The 20,607-nt window shown below is 39.4% G+C and overlaps 1 protein-coding gene across 7 annotated transcripts in view; it reads left to right on the forward strand.

Annotated features, from left to right (window-relative positions):
* The window catches only part of LOC125236259 (nucleoside diphosphate phosphatase ENTPD5), a 40,853-nt gene that overhangs the window by 2,104 nt on the left and 18,142 nt on the right, over nt 1-20,607 (forward strand). For 4 of the 7 annotated variants that reach the window (XM_048142963.1, XM_048142961.1, XM_048142962.1 and 1 more), the window contains exons 3-4: nt 11,353-11,496; nt 12,195-12,278. In XM_048142963.1, coding sequence (XP_047998920.1) covers nt 11,353-11,496; nt 12,195-12,278 — 228 coding nt within the window. Of the gene's footprint in view, nt 1-6,486; nt 6,618-11,352; nt 11,497-12,194; nt 12,279-20,607 lie in introns of those variants that run through there. The other 3 variants (XM_048142965.1, XM_048142966.1, XM_048142968.1) reach the window with 2 other exon arrangements.

Below are 20,607 nucleotides of genomic sequence, written 5' to 3' on the forward strand. Positions count from 1 at the left end.
AAGAAACTATCGTCTTAACTTTTACGGTTATCGAGTTATTAAAAAAGTAAAGATAATTACTGAACATGTGTGTGACAACCTTTACCAATTCCTAATGTTATTTGTTTTGACATGTGCCGTCAATCACTTGTAACTAACTTGAATGTTATTCTTAAGGGTCTCTCACACTAATAAATTCATTTATTATGTATGAAAATGATGAAAAAATTTTTTTTGCGAATTTAACTAAAAGTGATATACAGGGTGGTTCCTGATAATGAACCAAGCTACGTGTCGAATTTAACGGAAAATAAAACAAGCACGGTGTATAATATAATATAGTCCCCCATGTTGTATCCGATAACGGCAACCCTTACAACTTTCTCTGATGAGCACGTATATGGCTCGCAAAACCGAACTTTTAGGGTTCCGTAGTCAACTAGGAACCCTTATAGTTTCGCCATGTCTGTCTGTCCGTCCGTCTGTCCGTCTGTCCGTCCGTCCGTCCGTCCGTCCGTCCGTCCGTCCGTCCGTCCGTCCGTCCGTCCGTCCGTCCGTCCGTCCGTCCGCGGATAATCTCAGTAACCGTTAGCACTAGGAAGCTGAAATTTGGTACCAATATGTATATCAATCACGCCAACAAAGTGCAAAAATAAAAAATGGGAAATTTTTTTTTATATGGGTACCCCCCCTACATGCAAAGTGGGGGCTGATATTTTTTTCATTCCAACCCCAACGTGTGATATATTGTTGGATAGGTATTTAAAAATGAATAAGGGTTTACTAAAATCATTTTTTGATAATGTTAATACTTTCGGAAATAATCGCTCTTAAAGGAAAAAAAGTGCGGGTGCGGGGTGAGTGCGTCCCCCCCCCTCTTCTAACTTTTGAACCATAGGTTTAAAACACAGACCAACCCCTATAGACATCCATTACAAGACGACTCGCGGTCGCCAGCCTTCCTAGTATTTGCACTGATATAAGCGCGGGCGCTCGCCGTGCCCGATCAGTAGCGACCAAGTAACAGACCCGAAAGCAGCGCGTGTTTTTCGCAGTAAAAAAATTGAAAAAGGGTATTTTGATGTCTTAAAGATGTCCACCTGTAGTGTGAAATGGTGTGCAAAGGTAACAAGAAGCTCAAATTTAAAAACAGACGTCATTACATTCCACATAAAAGTCATATTTATAATTTATTCAGAGCCGGCATAGGTCAACTTACATTGGCCACTTACGCGTCAGTAGAGGGACAGTCCCTTTCATCTGGCGCGACTGCCCGCCGTCCTTGAAACGGCCAATCACAGCGCGCTTAACACATTCCCCGCCCGCTCCTCACACCCCTGGCACTGGTGACTCGTATCGCGAACAAAATATACAAGATTGCTACTCTATAGGAGGTTCTCTGTGGTTTAAAAAATATGAAAAAAATCACAAAAGTAGAACTTTATAAAGACTTTCTAGGAAAATTGTTTTGAACTTGATAGGTTCAGTAGTTTTTGAGAAAAACACGGAAAACTACGGAACCCTACACTGAGCGTGGCCCGACACGCTCTTGGCCGGTTTTTTAAATTGTTTATTTAAATTTATTTATTTAGTCGTATGGCATCAATTTAAAAATAGGCAAATTATTTCTACATTTCAAATGTCAATATTCAGGGAGCTTAGCCAGTCAGCTGCATCGGGTGTGAGATGTAGCAAGTCTTCTGGCAGCCCTCGATATGAACGAAGGGGGCAGCGCTGGATTATGTGTTCCATGGTCTGGTCTTCCTCGCCGCAATCGCACAGGGCTGAAACCCTCCATCCCCATTTGTGTAGAAGGTAGTTGCATCGACCGTGGCCCGTTCGGAGTCTATTTAGGCGACACCACTGCCTTCTCGGCAGTTCAAAGCCTGGAAGTCGACATGTAGGGTCTGCGACTTTTGAGCCTGCATTGGTAGCTGTCCATTCCTGTTTCCAAGCCTCGGAGACATTGAAAGTTGAGAGGTTCTGGGTGTATGCTGGTTTTCTGGACTTCAGGCGTTGGTGAGGAGGGTTGCAGAAATCCACGTGAATGGGTAATGAGTCTGCTGTGGTAATCTTTTCTGTTTCCCTTCTCAGCGCGTTTTTCCTACGCAGGTGTGGGGGAGCAATGTGGGACAGAGTTGGTAGCCAGTATGTGGGGGTTGACTTAACAGTTCCGGTGATGCATCGCATGGTGTCATTGAGTTTAGTGTCTACCTTCGCTACGTGTGCGCTCTCCAACCATACAGGAGCACAGTACTCTGCAGCTGAGTATACTAAGGCGACACTAGTCGTGCGTAAACAATCAGCGGATGCTCCCCAGGATGTTCCACACAGTCTATGTATTATGTTATTCCGCGATGCAAGTTTAAGTGACAACTTGGTGAGGTGCTCCTTATATGTGAGGGATCTGTCAAGGGTGACTCCTAAGTATTTGGGGCATTTGTTGTACTTAAGCGGTTCTCCATTAAAATAGACAGTTGGTTGGTAGTTCGCTAATTGGTTGCTAAGATGGAAGCACGATACCTCTGTCTTGCTTACGCTAGGGATCAGACGCCAAAACTTAAAATATTCTGCCAGTTTAGTAAGGTCCGCAGTTAGGGCACATTCCCCCGCCGAGAAGGATTTAGTTTGCGCGACCAGAGCTATGTCGTCTGCATATATGAACTTTGTGGCTTCCGTCGGCGGTAGGTCGTGGATATAGAGGTTAAAAAGTTTCGGCGCTAACACAGATCCTTGAGGTAGGCCGTTATTCAGCTTCCGTCTCTTACTTTTTGAGTCTCCCAAACAGACCTCGAACTCCCGTTCGCTTAATAAACTGTTTATGAGGTCTGCTACCTCTCTACTCGGAATCGCACCTAGAACTTTCCTCATGAGACCGTGTTTCCATACCGTGTCGTAAGCAGCAGTTAGGTCAATAAAAACTGCTGTGGACTTGAGCGCTTTTTGGAATCCAGATTCGATGTGGGTCGTGAGGGCTAAGACTTGGTCCGTGCAGCTCCTTCCAGGTCGGAAACCAGCCTGTTCAATATTTTGTTTATTTAAATAATTAATGTAAACACAGAACTTAATTTAGATAGAAGAAACAAATTCATATATTTGTATAGGGGCCGAGCGTGTCAAATTTTGTACTGAAGTTGATTCTTGCCTGTAATTTTAAATATGTCTCAGGCTCTTGATTGTTCATAATTTTTGTGTTGTTGCAATTGAATATCACGTAACGAGGCATTTTTTATGTTTTGGTTGACTTCAACTTACAAAAATTGACGCCCGAAAGCTGCAAGCTGCGAGTAAAGACGGACAACTCAGTGGATTTCACTGAGTTCATTTGACACGCTAAGTAGATACGTTTGCTTGATCTATGGTATATATGACATCTGTCAATGTAAACAATATATACCCTCAAAAGGCTCCTTTTGCTAGTTGAGGGTAGATGACAACATTACACAACCAAACAAGAAGGTTAAAGACAGGTCACAGATTCGGCTTGGTTTTTTGAATTTGGTTGGTTAACCAACGAATCTGAGTTACCCCGGCATTTGCCATGGTTCATGGGAGCCTGGGCTCCGCTTTGACAACTAATCCCAAAATTTGGCGTAAGCACTAGTTTTACGAAAGCAACTGCCATCTGACCTTCCAACCCGAAGGGTAACTAGGCCTTATTGGAATTAGTCCGGTTTCCTCACGATGTTTTCCTTCACCGAAAAGCGACTTGGCAAATATCAAATGACATTTCACACACATGTTCCGAAAAACTAATTGGTACGAACCGGGGTTCGAACCCGCGACCTTCGGATCGAAAGTCGCACGCTCTTACCACTAGGCTACCAGCGCTTGTGTTTAGTAAAACGTCCCACTTTGTCGGTTACCATTAGGGCGATATTTACTTGTATCTTTATATGAATAAACTGACAAAGCGGGACGCTTTCTCGTGCACGTTTATAGCAATCGACAAAGTGGGACGCTTTCTCGTGCACACTCACAAATGTTGTAACTATCCCAAAAACTGTTTACGTTTTTTTAACCCCCGACGCAAAAACGACGGGGTGTTATAAGTTTGACGTGTCTATCTGTCTGTTTGTCTGTCTGTCATTCTGTGTGTCTTTTTGTGGCTCGTAACTCCTGAACGGATGAACCGATTTCGATTTAGTTTTTTTTGTTTGAAAGCTGAGTTAGTCGGGAGTGTTCTTAGCCATGTTTCATAAAAATCGGTCCACTATGGCCACATAACCCGACCGCGAGGTCGGGGGTTTTTTCAAAATTTTAATTTTGTGGTTAGGTTATTAAGTACTTAAAAGTACAGAGTATAAGCAATATGCAGTATATACAGGTATATGCAAGTATTATTCGACATCCTTATCAGCCGAAAATTAATTACCTTTTGCAATAATGATTAATTTTGAACCTATGTTTCTACCATGGTTTTGTTGGCAGTAAACTGGTAATATTATAACTGTTCAAATACGAATTCAATGTAATAGTTAACATAAATATTGTCCGTAGGTGTGTCAGTCTGTCTCCGTTTTATGTTATACGTATGTATATGATTAAAATTTGAGTTTTCTGACAAATTAATGAACAACCCAAAATGCATAAGTTTAATCTGACAAACAGATTTTGTTTGTGATAATAAAATAAACTGTGATTGAAACTATTAGATTAAGAAAAAGACGAATTCGCACGAAGCGCTTTGCTTCTTCTTTTCTTATGCGCACTGCCAAGGAGTGGAATTCCTTGCCGGCGGCTATATTTCCGAGCTCATATAACCCGGCAACCTTCAAATCAAGAGTGAACAGGCATCTTCTGGGCGAGCTCACTCCATCGTAGGCCACGTCTTTGCCTTTGGCTAGTCTGTGGCCAAGAGTACCTAAGCCCATTACAATGGGCAATGGATCATTAATATTACATTTTTTTATACATATGCCGTCTTGTGGGTAACATTGAAAACATAAACTTATACATAATATACATGGTGAAATAAAAAGGGACTATTCAAACTTTGCATAGTGACTCTTGAGGTCATAATAAACAAAACCTATTATGGGACCAATGCTGAAATCACAAAAAAAAATTTGCTGTTTCATACATTTCGACTGTCATCACAGAATAATATAATAGTACAAGTACAGAAGGCCCACTGCTTTGATGTTCACGAAATGCCGCCTTTTTACTTGCCTACCAAATTCTAACAAAGAAAGGAGCCACACGTGCGCAGCGTCGGACGATAGGGTTGCCTATGGATTAAAACGAATTAATATCAGATAAAATGTTATACTAATACAGTCAAGTTTTGGGTACTCTCTAGGTATATATACAGTATTTATATATTCTTGTAATTCCCAACATCACAAGCCTTATTGAACTTTTCCGTGGGACATAATTAATAGTAGATATGTGTAAATTGTCCTATTTTATTCATGAGGTCTATTTAACTAAGCATTATTAGTCATTCCACATGCGGACATAGCATATGAACCTTAAAAAAAACTCGCGACGTAAAGTAACAAAAAAAAGTACGAACGTGCGTTCCGTGAAAACGCGCGCCACCCCTGATTAGGCCGCGAACTCGCGGCCGCCAGCATGTACTTGTAGCGCGGCGATAGAATTGCAGAGTGAGCCGCCCCTGCTGTCATGTTGCCGCTCATTTCTATGGAGCAGCCAATTTTATTTCAGCATTCACAAAATTCACAAAATTTACAAAACAAAACATGTGTTAGTAATTAGTAATAAATAATTATAGCAGATATGGTTAGTAGATATAAAACAGGACAGGACATAACATAAAAGACACATTTATGTACAGTATATAAGCTTGCCTGTCAGTACATGAATCATATGGCAATGATTGATGTACTGACAGTCAAACCTTGACGCAAATACCCTCAGGAGGCCGCTAGAGCTGCCCCGCACCCTACGCGCCAGGGATGTGCACCGCTTCCGCATCGTGGTGTAGAAACAGTCTACTCTAGCATTGGCAAACATACCTGATGCACTGCAGTAGCGGGGCAGTCCCATCAGCATCCTGAAGGCATTGTTGTACTGTACACGGAGGGCGTTGTACTGTTTCTGGGTATAGGAGATCCACAGGCTGCTCGTGTAGAAAGTTGTACAGAAGGCTCTAAAGAGAGTTAACTTAACTTCAGCGGAGCAACGAGCAAACCTGCGGGCCACCATGTTTGCCCTAACAGACAACGCCCTTCGCTCTCGCTCAATATCAGCATCGTCCTTCAAGTCAGAGGTAACCACATGGCCAAGGTATTTAAAAGATTCATTGTTCCGATAATAGAGTTGTTCATTATGACCTCAAAAGTCTCTATGTAAAGTTTGAATGGTCCTTTTTGTCTCACCCTGTATACTGCGCACCAACAAACAACACTTTATATCTCCCTATCTTCTTCAGAAACAATTATACCTATAACCAAACAATTTTTTACGTTTGCTAATTACGCGTGTGCCGTAAAATGGCGAAAGTTAGAGCATTCAGTTGCAGTCGTAAAATCATTTCAACCAGTTTGAAATTTCGAGTTTTCTTTTATTATATAACTCATCTGGATTTTCGTTATATCTACGAGTGGTTGGTTAACAGTTCATTATGTCAAAGGTTAAAACAAATCTGCTGCGATATCCTATATTAATTGTAGGTCTGTAATACATTTTTTTCCATCATTTTAATGTTCTCGCGAATTTCGAGCGTTGAGTGACTCAAACTCGTATAGTTGTGATACGTGTGATATCGTATGACTCAACCTCGTATAGCATTCCTTCCTCGTATTCCCTGAAAAATACGACCTCAGTCTTTTCATTTCATTTCATTTCATTTAAAGCAAAAGTGACTATTAGTAAGTACTATTACTGGTGATATTTGCCAGTCGCTTTTCAGTGAAGGAAAACATCGTGAGGAAACCGGACTAATTCCAAGAAGGTCTAGTTTACCCTTCGGGTTGGAAGGTGATGGCAGTCGCTTTCGTAAAAACTAGTGCCTACGCCAAATCTTAGGATTAGTTGTCAAAGCGGACCCCAGGCTCCCATGAGCCCTGGCAAATGCCGGGATAACGCAAGGAATTGAATGAATTGTCGCCTGCGGTATTTCCGGACCGATACGACCTTCAAATCTTCAAGAAAAGAGCGTACACCCATCTTAAAGGCCGGCAACGCACCTCAAACACCTCTGGTGTTTCGGGTGTCCATGGGCGGCGGTGATCGCTTGCCATCAGGCGACCTGTCTGCTCGTTTGCCTCCTATCCCATAAAAAAAAGGAGGATGATGATTACTGAACTGGTGAGCTCAATGACTATCTTCACCCACCGTGTGACTATTAGGATAAATCGCCGATTAGTTTATAATAACTTTAAGTATAAAAAGTTGTAAGGCTGAACTTACTAGGTTGAGTCACATACCCAGCGATATTAATCAATTAATCATGTAATTTACGAATTTCACGATGACTTGCGGAATTGAAAAATCTAATCTTTAATGACATAACATTACGAACTAAAGGCATGTCTCCGCGTAAAAGATTAAGTTATTATTTTTTACGAATATTGCTTTTATAAAAAAAAAATAAGAATAATAATCTGTTATTAAGGCGGTGATCTTGGACACGGCGCGGATAGTCCGACGGTTCCTCTCTCTGCAGCCCTAACCACCGGCAGCTTGGGCCCTGCCCCGCTGCTGGCGGCACCCTAGGTTAGGTTTTTTATAATGTGTTTATATGTTTTATATTGTTTTGTAAGTGTTTTATTTTATTTTACTTTTATACTCATATTGTAAAAAACCTAATCTAAGAAAAGAGATAAATAAAGAATATAATCTGTTATTGGATCACTTAATAAAATTTACGCATAAGAGAAGTTCTAAATTATGAGTTGGTGCATACTCGTAATTTTTAACGAATTTTATGGCGACCGGTCTGGCCTAATGTGTAGTGACCACTGCCTGCGAAGCCGATTGTCCTGGGTTCGAATCCAGGTAAAGGCATTTTGACAGCACTGATATTAAATTTGTCCCTGAGTGGTTGTTTTATATGTAAGTATTTAAACTATACGTATATACGAGTAAGTAGTCCCCATCGTCGCTTCGCCTATAGTAGGTGCAGGACCAATTTTATCAAAGTTGTCCACCCCACTTTTCTTTTGGATTTGGAAATTTTTATGTGTTTTCCACTCAGAATCGCGAGCTCTTTCAATTCTAATAGGAGAAAAAAAGTGTCCCAAGGTTTTTTTCCCATTCCGTTACCATTTTTTCATACATTTTGTATGGCGGTAACGGAATAGAAGGTTCGAAAAAATGTATGGAAATCTTGGGACATTTTTTTTCACCTATCAGGCACGAAAAAGCTCGCGATTCTGAGTATGAATCGCGTAAAAAATACCCATGTTACAAAAAAAGTGGGGTGGACAACTAAAGACAACTAAAGCTCCGTTTGGGTAGGAAGTACTAAACTGTGGCCGATATGTAAGGTGTCCCAAAATAATCTGAACTTTGTGAAGGGCATAGTGTTTAAACATTAAATAAATGTAATATACAAAGAAAAAATGACCAGGGCCTCTAATGTGTTTAATGTTTATAACATAATAGTTATGACTACTTAAAAAATACAAGTTAAAAATATTTTCTATGAAAATAATTTAATTTGTTCTTAGGGCATAGTATTTACTATAAAAAATGTTACGGAAAGTACTTTCTACTTCAGTGAGCTTACGCTTAACAATATAACGTCAAAATTGAGGTATTGAAAGTTTTCGCCAGTGTAGATTCGGCCTAGTTTTTAGACAATGACTGTTTGTTTTTCGAGATTTTCCATAACAATGCATAGCATGTTGAAACCTTTTAAACATTGAAGAAATGTGTTTACATTGTCTATGCCGCGTCCATTCCAGTCCAACCATTTCCGTCAGTAGACAAAGCATCACATCAGAAGACAGTTTCCGAAACGATGTTGGGAAGACCGAGGGAAGGTCCTATAGTTTGTAGTTTTAGGTATTTAAATTAAATAAATGTATTTTCCCCTCACTAGCTCGGAAACACGTGTTTTGTCCTTTAATACTAGCGGGTAAAAACGCATTTTATCCACTAGTGGGTAAAGTAATTTGACCTTGAATAAAGTCAAATTAACTGCTTTAAAATTGATAAAAGTAGGTGAATCTAGTAATAAAGATGATTTTTACCACCTGTGGAACAACTGGAAGCAGTGATAAACGCATTTTTTGCGTTGTAGTTTCCTCGCTATAGTGAGGGGAAAAGTTTTGTGTTACACTCGGGTGCAAATGTATTTTACTTCTCGTGTGTTAAAAAACTCGCAAGTTCAGGATTCTATTCTCGAACCACTCGCTTCGCTCGTGGTTCAACTATAGAATCCTTTCACTTGCTCGTTTTTCAATTCCACACTCAGCGTTAAAATACAACTTTGCCCCCTTGTATAACAAATAACTATTTTAAAATTGCAAACGGGACTTAATCGCGTCGGTATATTACTGTTTTAAACACTAACCTCCGACGTTTCAAGGACGGCATTGTCCCAGTGGTCTCGGAGCAGACTGGCTCACATTGACATCAACATCTTTTAGCTGTACGAGTTTTTCGAACTACCCGCACTTGGTCCTGACTACCCACTTGAACAGTTTGTGCGCTAGGGATGTCACCTTGTCGACACAACACTCACGATATTCGGTTTTTCAACCTGCGATATTTGTTTCTTCTTGCATTTACTAATGACCGGGTTCCATGTGGATGCGTTTGCAATTTTAAATATGTGTAAAAATCCTGAATCCTTGCACCAAACCGTCTGTCACCGTCAAAGCATTCGTTAAATTGTATTGTATGGAGAGTTCCATAGAGTTCTGCTGCGTGACGATGATGTGTCTGTCAAATGTGGTTGATGCAGCTGGCCCTAAATCAGTGTTAAATAAATGTAAACTAAACAAAATCTTCCCTCAAAATGCTCCTTATGCCAATTGAGAGTAAAGGAAAACATTACACGACCAAATAAGAAGGTTAAAGACAGGTCGGTCAGAGATAGATCCACTTGATTTTGTATTTGGCTGGCTTACCGACAAAATATGTTGTAACTACCCGAAAATTTACAAATTCTTTTACATAAATTTACAAGTTCTTTTAAATACCTAAAAGTACAGAGTATAGACCTTGATGCTAACGCTACCCAAGGGGCGAAGAATTTAGACATAGTATAGGCGAGACGAGACGACTAAAAAAAACCAATTAGTCCGTCAGTTAGATTATCAAAGAATTTTAGACACGTATTTTTTCTTTTTTCTCGTAAACGAAAAATTACGACGGTACAGGGCGTTGAAGTTTCGCGTGACGTCACGCCTAGGTACAATTTTTACTTAGAAGTGACGTCAGAAGCCCCCACTCTGATGCTCTATCTCTTTGTATTTTTTTCATTAATTAGAAAAAGCGAAAAATATGTGTTCAGTATTTTTGGACGATCTAACTGACGGACTAAACAGAATGCCATTTTTTTTATGTAGTCGTCATTCCTATTGTAGGCAACAGTAATAACAGTATTCTCATAAGCGACTTTGTACATGCCAAACGAATAAACGAATAACAATTCGTGGAGTCCCTCCGCTCGGAAGAATTGAAACTTCATAATATAACCTCAAAAACATGTTATCAAGTGATAGTTCACGTTTTTGCGTTTAGTCACGTCCATCTTTTTACTGTTTTAATCATTTTACATTGCTATTCGCTCAAATTATTGAAATAAGAAACATAAACTCATTTTGCACCAATCATTCCACCATTCAAAACCATTCTGGGCATTCTAGTCTGTCACACTGAGTGAATAAGTGAATGAATGGAATGAGTGAGTCGCGTTCAGCGCAACGACACTGACAGAGTGTTACGCGCTGAGTGAACGGCATTTCACGCAACGTAGGTAACACTGACTGTTGGAAGTCGCATTAGAAATTACGACTAACGTCCATATTTTTACAGTTTAAAATATTCTATTTACATTGCTATATTCTCAAATAATTAAAAGAACAAACATAAACTCATTTTGCACTCGATCTAAATATAAAACACACATTTCAATTAATTTCTGTTTTGTCACTGACTGAGCGAATAAGTGAATGAATGGAATGAGTGAGTCGTTGAGCGTAACGACACTGACAGAATGTTACGCATAATGTTACGCGCTGAGTGAGCGGCCTTTCACGCAAAGTAACATTGAGTGTTACGCGCTGTCAGTTGGAAGTTGCATTAGATTAGAAGTTTCAGTTCAATAAATCAAATCTGAGTGATAGGGTCGAGTGGAGGAAGAAAGGGGAGGCCTTTGCCCAGCAGTGGGACACTAACGCAGGCTAATAAAAAAAATGAAACGTTTTTTCTAACGTTATTTTTTGTCTTCAGGTCTGTTCGCGGGCCAGACACAGTGGTTCGATGGCCTAGCCAAGAGCCTCGGGTACGAGAGCGAGCGGCACTACTCGGTCATCATAGACGCTGGCTCCTCGGGCTCCAGGGTGCTCGCCTACAAGTTCCGGGTGCCTTTCACATGTAAGGAGTATAGCACAAGCGGCAGGAAACACTATGAACGTTACGGCACAGCCACGACATTGGTCTAAGCGCTATGGCGGTGAGCGGCAGCCATACGTGCGAATGAAAAGTCCCATCGCTGTGTCTCGCTCCAATGTATGGCCGCCGCTCACCGCTGCCGCGCTTAGACCAATGTCGTGGCTGAGCCGTTATTGCGCAGAAGGGCATTATCAGAATTCGGGACCCCCCAATTAGCATAAGTTGTTAACAAAAATAAACTCGCTGTCAGTTTTGTGACGACAATTAAGCATAAAATCTGTCTAAAAATTTACTTTTTCAGTCTGAATGTAGATTATCGCTTTAAGTTTATATATGTAATTAACACAAAAACAATATTTTTGTAGAAATTTCATGCTAATTGGGGGTCCCAAATTCTGAAAAAGCCCAGAAGTTAAAAACAGGTCTCTCAGGGGGATACAGGAGCGAAGGGTACCTATGCGTCCCCATGCGCAGCTATCCCGTCCACATTACAATCAGCGCTAAAGTTACGAGCCGCTACTTGTATCTTCTTAGCGTAAGTCCTGGGGCCTATTTCTCAAAACTGAAAGTTACAAGCAGAAGTCTCTTTCAAATTTGTCATATTCGAAAGGTAACACACTAGTTTATTAATAACAGCCTCAATGACATTGATTGGCACTCGTATCTTTCTTCGGTTTCAGTGGATCAAGGACTGGCGAAGTTGTATAATGTGCTTAATGAGATAATTGCTAAGTACATTCCATTAGATACCCGCTTTAAAAAACGTAAGTATCCTATTTGATTTGGTACACCACTTGCCTAATTAATGTTATTAAGGAAAAGAATAACATCCATTTGAAATGGAAAAATTATAATAATCCTTCGGATTACGATATTTTTTCACTATTAAGTTAGCGGGCAAAAACGACTACAAAAGTTGTGTTGGAAACACTATCTGCATACAGTCCAAGCAATCCGAAGCAGTTCTGGTCTTTTGCAGAAGCTTGCCGAGGCGGTTCTGCATACCCAAAATCCTTTGAATACCAAGGCCAGACTTTTAAGTGATAATGTTCAGATTTGTGATGGCTAATAATTTCTTTCACTCCGTTTTCAGCTTGCCTCTTTCAGCTTACACTGAAATGCATTTTGCGCCACCTTTTTGTAATAGTCAGCAGATTGTCTCGACTATAAATATTTCACCTGTACAAATTGAAAATTTATTATCTAAATTAAATCCTAACGGTGGAGCTGGAAGCAACGGGATCCCCCCGTTTTTTTATAGAACTGTGTACATCAAGTCTTAGTTATCCTTTACCCATTTTATTTAAAAAGCCTTTGGAAAGAGGCTTTAATTGTCCCTATTCACAAAAACGGACCTAAGTCCAAAATAACAAATTATCGTTTATCTATTTTAAAGCAGTTCGCTAAATCATTCGAGAAAATGATATTAAATAATGTTTACGATATGATTAGCAAAGGTATTCCCCACAGCAGCATGGGTTCCTCAAATATCACTAAACAATATCTAATTTGGTAGATTTTACGAATTTCGTAGTAAAAAATATGGACAAAAGAAAGCAGTTGACGTGATCTATACAGATTTTGAAAAAGCTTTAGAAAGAGTGGATCACGTCATCCTGCTACGCAAGCTCCACTGGCTGGGTCTCCGCGGTGATGTCTTTAGATGGGTCACGTCATACGTTTGGAACAGGAGGCAAGCGGTTGCCCTCGGTGGATGCCGGTCAAACTTTGTGAATGTCCCCTCTGGTGTTCCTCAGGGTTCGCACCTCGGTCCTTTGCTCTACAACGCTTATCTACTTGACATTTACTCAGTGTTTCAATTCTCGGAGTTCCTGATGTATGCTGATGACAAAAAATATTTACTGAAGTTAGCAGTTTAAGCGATTGTCAACAGCTACAGGGTCAACATCTCCTTTACTCGTAGTCCTAGTCCAATCAAATATCAATATAGTATTGGAGGTGAAGCTATAGAACGAGTAAGCTCGGTAAAGGACCTTGGTGTGGCCCTTGATTCAAAACTACCGTATCAACATATAGACGATATTGTGAACCGTGCTTATAAGAATTTGGGTTTTGTATTTTGTGTTTGTGGTGAATTTGAAGATGTCGGCTGCATTAAAGTTGTATAATATGCATATGTTCGAAGCGTCCTTGAATATGAATACACAAATACTTTACTTGAATACACAAAAATGGGTTCGAATCCCGGTAAGGGCATTTGTTTGTGTGATGAGCACAGATTGTTCCTGGGTCGTGGATGTTTTATATGTATATAAGTATGTATTTATCTATTTAAGTATGTATATCGTCGCTTAGCACCCATAGTACAAGTTTTGCTTAGTTTGGGGCTAAGTTGGCTAAGGGGCTAAGGTGGCCCCAACATTTATTTATTTATTAAGATAAAATAAAGAAAATTCAACGTTCCTTTTTGCGACACCTGGACACCTGTGCTTCCGTACTACCGATTATGAGTCAAGGTGAAATCGTCACCGCTTATTGAGCCTACAGAATAGAAGAATCTTATTAGACATCTCTTTACTATATGACATAATCTTAGGGCGCATTGACAGTTCTCATTTGCTCTCGGAGATCAAATTTTCAGCGCCGTCAATTAGAACTCGTAATTCAGTGCGTTCCCTTTTTAATCTACCCACAGTACACACCAACTACGCTCAAAATTCACCCCCAATCGTATTTTAAAACTTTATAACAAACAGTTTAATTGTATAGACTTGTTTGACTGTACTAAATCAACCTTAAAAACACGTATTCGGTCACTTTCACTGAATACTAAAGACTGCGACAATTGACAGATAAAACACACATATGAACATAACAGACAGACACAACCGCACATACACATACACTACATACACTTCACACACGCACACACACACGCGCACACACATTACATTATGCAAGCCAACAAGCCATATCTAGATATGTATGGGTGCCCTGAAAATCAGTGCCGTGTCTCTTAGACATGGTCTACGCTGAGCGGCATCCTATTTGGTATACCGGTTAACTCTATTTGTATTGTGTTATACCTATACTGTTCTTATACCAAATAAATATTTTTTCTTTCTTTCTTTCTTTCTTATATACTTATGTACTAAGTGCCTACTTCATAAGAAGTAGGGTTTTTTGTTTGTCTTCATTCCTTACTTTTGTATTTTTTTTGTTACCACTTAGTTTTTGCATGTTTAATGTATACCTACTTGTGGACATCTGTTATTGGCTATGTTAATGGTTCCTTATGTTATAAATCTCTTCTTTTTAGGGTTCCGTAGTCAACTAGGAATCCTTATAGTTTCGCCATGTCTGTCTGTCCGTCCGTCCGTCCGCGGATAATCTCAGTAACCGTTAGCACTAGAAAGCTGAAATTTGGTACCAATATGTATATCAATTACGCCAATAAAGTGCAAAAATAAAAAGTGGAAAAAAATGTTTCCTTAGGGCACCCCCCCTACATGTAAAGTGGGGGCTGATATTTTTTTTCATTCCAACCCCAATGTGTGATATATAGTTGGATAGGTATTAAAAAACGAATAAGGGTTTACTAAGATCGTTTTTTGATAATATTAATATTTTTGGAAATAATCGCTCCTAAAGGAAAAAAAAGTGCGTCCCCCCCTCTAACTTTTGAACCATATGTTTAAAAAATATGAAAAAAATCACAAAAGTAGAACTTTATAAATACTTTCTAGGAAAATTGTTTTGAACTTGATAGGTTCAGTAGTTTTTGAGAAAAATACGGAAAACTACGGAACCCTACACTGAGCGTGGCCCGACACGCTCTTGGCCGGTTTTTTTGTATTGCTGTTGATGCCCCAAATAAATAAAATAAATAAATATTAGATATTGGCTAGGTACCACTTGTAAATTGTAACTTGTAGCTTCGACAAATGGGCCTCTGATTGCACGCTCATATCGGGCGTGCATCGGGGCGGAGCGTGCGGCGTGCATATCAAACAATTGAAGCTCATACAAGTGTCCTGAGTAGGGTTGTAAAAAAACGGTTTTTTTTCTGGCTTGAAAAACAACATGAAAAAAAAACCGTGAAAAAAAAACAGTTTTTTTTCTGGAGTATGTTTTTTTTCTAAAGTACGAAATCTCAAAATTTGCAAAATAGTTAATACTTTTATACGGGTTTTTAGACTTAATGTTAACTATTAAACGAATTTAATCAAATAACTTTAATTTCTGGTCTTATAAAAGTAACATTTACGAAATCTGTAGTTGGTAGTTATCACTATTTACTGTTGGAAACACCACCGCCTCTCCACGCTACACGCAGCATCGGGGATTCCCCAATAAACGTTTGTATACTGAATGTTAATTGAATTAAAATGTACGTTATTGTTATTGAAACACGTTACAACTCACGAAAAACCGTTATTGTCGTATTATTTGTTCATCTGAAAAAAAAACCATATTTAGAAAAAAAAACCATGGTGCTCGGTTTTTTTTCATGTTTTATTTCACAATTCTGAAAAAGAACATTTGTTTTTTTTTCTATTTACAACCCTAGTCCTGAGTCGACGCTACTTAGCGTGCACGCGGGCGCCCCCGCTGAACGCTAACGGCTCAGCCACGACATTGGTCTAAGCGCGACAGCGGTGAGCGGCGGCCATACATTGGAGCGAGACACAGCGATGGGACTTTTCATTCGCACGTATGGCTGCCGCTCACCGCTGTCGCGCTTAGACCAATGTCGTGGCTGGGCCGTAAGCCGAGCGATCGTCCAGTCCAGGGGCCCGTTTATCGAAAGGTACAAGGTAGGTAGGCCTTGTATTACAAGTGTGTTTCCATGACAACCCATACGATTTGTCAGTTCGCGCACTTGTAATACAAGGCTTGTACCTTTCGAGAAACGGGCCCCAGGGGCCCATTTCGCGTATTACAAGTGTGTTTCCATGGAAATCCATACGATTTGACAGTTCGCGCACTTGTAATACAAGGCTTGTACCTTTCGAGAAACGGGCCCCAGGGGCCCATTTCGCGTATTACAAGTGTGTTACCATGACAACCCATACGATTTGACAGTTCGCGCACTTGTAATACAAGGCTTGTACCTTTCGAGAAACGGGCCCCAGGCCTTACACTTGGTACCTACTCTCGTGGTTGGGGATTTCATTAAAGTTTGTGTTGTCTTATGGTTGAGGATCGTGACCAAAGGAGAAAACACTTTATAACCCTCAACGCAAAAACGACGGGGTGTTATAAGTTTAACGTGTCTTGTCTGTCTGTGCCATCGTAGCTCCCGAATCGATTTATATTTAGTTTTTTTTGTTTGAAAGCTGAATTAGTCGGTAGTGTTCTTAGCCATGTTTGGTGGAAATCGGTGTACTACGAGTATATCGGGGGTTTCTAACTAATACGCTCGGTAACTTTTTTATGGATAAGGGGGTTAGTCTCTAATTACCCATTTATGTATACATAGATGTGATTTAGATATGTAGATACATTATTGTTACCTAGAATCCGTTTTCTGCTCCGTTTGTACTGTATGCCTACCATATCCAATTCTCCTTCAATAGGCTACTTGACCCTTTTTCAAAGTATGTCTTATATTATTAATTACTATCTAATTAAACGAACAAAAATAGTACCATATTTTATTACGACTTAAAAACCCGCAAAAAAATTATTTAAAGTTTACTTTTACGTGATCAGGCAAAAACAACATCAACCATATTAATCTATAGAATATCTATGACATGACGTCAGTATATTTAGAAAAAAATATTTCACATTGTCACACCCGTCAACGACTATGAATTTTAATACAATAGAGGTTGCTTCTATGGAGATCAGATTACTACCTAGAATTTCCATAGTTGATCTGAATTATGTGACGTCACTCCATTGGCCAACACCGTTTTCGGAGTCCATAATTAAAAAAAAAAACATACACACATGTTTAATTAAAAATACGCAGTCATCACGCACTTTTAATCCCCGCAAGCTATAAATATTGATTACTTAAGTCAAATACTACAGAAAATAATAACTTGATGTGCTAAATTCGATACGAGTCTAGTAGCCTATTGCTCAAATATTAACTGGAAAAGATCCCTTAAAGTTCGCCTTTGTACTAGTCATAAGCTCTTTTTCTTGTGTGTTGTATTATTTTCTGGTACAATAAAGTGTTTTACTACTACTACTAAGTTGATAGAGACTTTGATCGCATACACGCAAGATTATTATTACTGTATTAAAACAATCTTGGCTCGGACTGTTGATAACACGAACACCTGATAACAGTATAGTAATCTTTATCAACTATTCTCAAGGCTAAACCTAATGAATGAAATAAAATTAGTTATTTTATTGCCTATTTTAATTACCTAGGCTCTATGTGCTAAAATGCATGTAAAACAATTTACTAATGGTTACTGTTATACTATAACTAATATTAATGTCATTCATTAGGTTTAGCCTTGAGAATTGTTAGCAACGATTTAAACTTTTTAAGAGCGTTATAACATTTCGGCGTCGGGCGAAATTAGGTATTTTACCCGCCGCGCGAGCCCAATATGCCGACCCTTTCTAGCACGTCTTATCACTCGCTCGCACTACAATAATGGACAAAACAATCTTGATCCTTTCTATGGAATTTTGATAACAACCACAATCTACTATCTCGATATAAACTTTTGGTTTCTAATAAACATTATTTTGTACGAAAATACGAGAATATAGCGCGAAATAATATCAATTATGTTAAAATTTATTTAAAAAATTAAAGTAATAATTATAAAAGTAGATCCCATCCCAAATATTTGCTTTTGTTATATGATAAGTATTAGAGTAAAGTATATATTAATATGATGATAAAATAAGACAAATACAATTCTAATTACTTCAAGATGGTGCTCAGGGTCTGATGATGGAGCCAGATGGTGGTCACCAATACCAATGAACAATATGACTATACAACTTCGTGGTTTACATGTCATTCTAGCATTTTCACTTTCACATTTCAAGTGCATATACCACGAGTATAGGTTTTCGGGTGTGCTGATTTAAAAATTAATGACCGATTTGGAATCTGACATTGCTGACTGTCACTTTGACACAAAAGTCATCATGGGTGTCGTAAAATAGGTTTTAGGGGGTGCTGATTCCAAAATTAATGACCAATGTGGAATCTGACATTGCTGACTGTCACTTTGACACAAAAGTCGTCATGGGTGTCGTCAAATAGGTTTGCGGGGGGTGCTGATTCCAAAATTAATGAACAATGTGGAATCTGACATTGCTGACTGTCACTTTGACACAAAAGTCGTCATGGGTGTCGTAAAATTGGTTTTAGGGGTGCTGATTCCAAAATTAATGACCAATGTGGAATCTGACATTGCTGACTGTCACTTTGACACAAAAGTCGTCATGGGTGTCGTCAAATAGGTTTGCGGGGGTGCTGATTCCAAAATTAATGAACAATGTGGAATCTGACATTGCTGACTGTCACTTTGACACAAAAGTCGTCATGGGTGTCGTAAAATAGGTTTTAGGGGGTGCTGATTCCAAAATTAATGACCAATGTGGAATCTGACATTGCTGACTGTCACTTTGACACAAAAGTCGTCATGGGTGTCGTCAAATAGGTTTGTGGGGGTGCTGATTCCAAAATTAATGAACAATGTGGAATCTGACATTGCTGACTGTCACTTTGACACAAAAGTCATCATGGGTGTCGTAAAATTGGTTTTAGGGGGTGCTGATTCCAAAATTAATGACCAATGTGGAATCTGACATTGCTGACTGTCACTTTGACACAAAAGTCGTCATGGGTGTCGTCAAATAGGTTTGCGGGGGTGCTGATTCCAAAATTAATGAACAATGTGGAATCTGACATTGCTGACTGTCACTTTGACACAAAAGTCGTCATGGGTGTCGTAAAATAGGTTTTAGGGGGTGCTGATTCCAAAATTAATGACCAATGTGGAATCTGACATTGCTGACTGTCACTTTGACACAAAAGTCGTCATGGGTGTCGTCAAATAGGTTTGTGGGGGTGCTGATTCCAAAATTAATGAACAATGTGGAATCTGACATTGCTGACTGTCACTTTGACACAAAAGTCGTCATGGGTGTCGTCAAATAGGTTTGCGGGGGTGCTGATTCCAAAATTAATGAACAATGTGGAATCTGACATTGCTGACTGTCACTTTGACACAAAAGTCGTCATGGGTGTCGTAAAATTGGTTTTAGGGGGTGCTCATTCCAAAAATAATGACCAATGTGGAATCTAATATTGCTGACTGCCACTTTGACACAAAAGTCATCATGGGTGTCGTCAAATAGGTTTCCGGAGGTGCTGATTTGAAAATTAATGACCGATTTGGAATCTTGACATTGCTGACTGTCACTTTGACACAAAAGTCGTCATGGGTGTCGTCAAAAAGGTTTCCGGGGTGCTGATTCCAAAATTAACGACTATTTTGGAATCTCACAGTGCTAATTGTCATTTTGACACAAAAGGAATCATGGGTGTAGTCAAATAGTTTTTAGGGGGTACTGATTCCAAAATTAATGAAATGATTTAAAAAGTAATGACCGATTTGGAACCTGACATTGCACAGTACCCCTGGAAACCTATTTGACGACACCCATAACGACTTTTATGTCAAAGTGACAGTCAGCAATGTCAGATTCCAAATTGATCATTAATATTGAGATCAGTACCATGAAAACCTATTTGAAGACACCCATGATCACTTTTGTGTCAAAGTGACAGTCAACAGTGTCAGATTCCAAATTGGTCATTAGTTTTCAAACACCTCCGGATACCTATTTGACGACACCCATGACGACTTTTGTGTCAAAGTGACAGTCAGCAATGTCAGATTCCAAATTGGTCACTAATTTTGGAATCAGCACCCCCTAAAACCTATTTTACGACACCCATGACGACTTTTGTGTCAAAGTGACAGTCAGAAATGTCAGATTGAACATTGGTCATTAATTTTGGAATCAGCACCCCCTAAAACCTATTTTACGACACCCATGACGACTTTTGTGTCAGAGTGACAGTCAGCAATGTCAGATTGAACATTGGTCATTAATTTTGGAATCAGCACCCCTAAA

The sequence above is a fragment of the Leguminivora glycinivorella genome, chromosome 19 (genome assembly GCF_023078275.1).
Source record: "Leguminivora glycinivorella isolate SPB_JAAS2020 chromosome 19, LegGlyc_1.1, whole genome shotgun sequence".
NCBI lineage: Eukaryota > Metazoa > Arthropoda > Insecta > Lepidoptera > Tortricidae > Leguminivora > Leguminivora glycinivorella.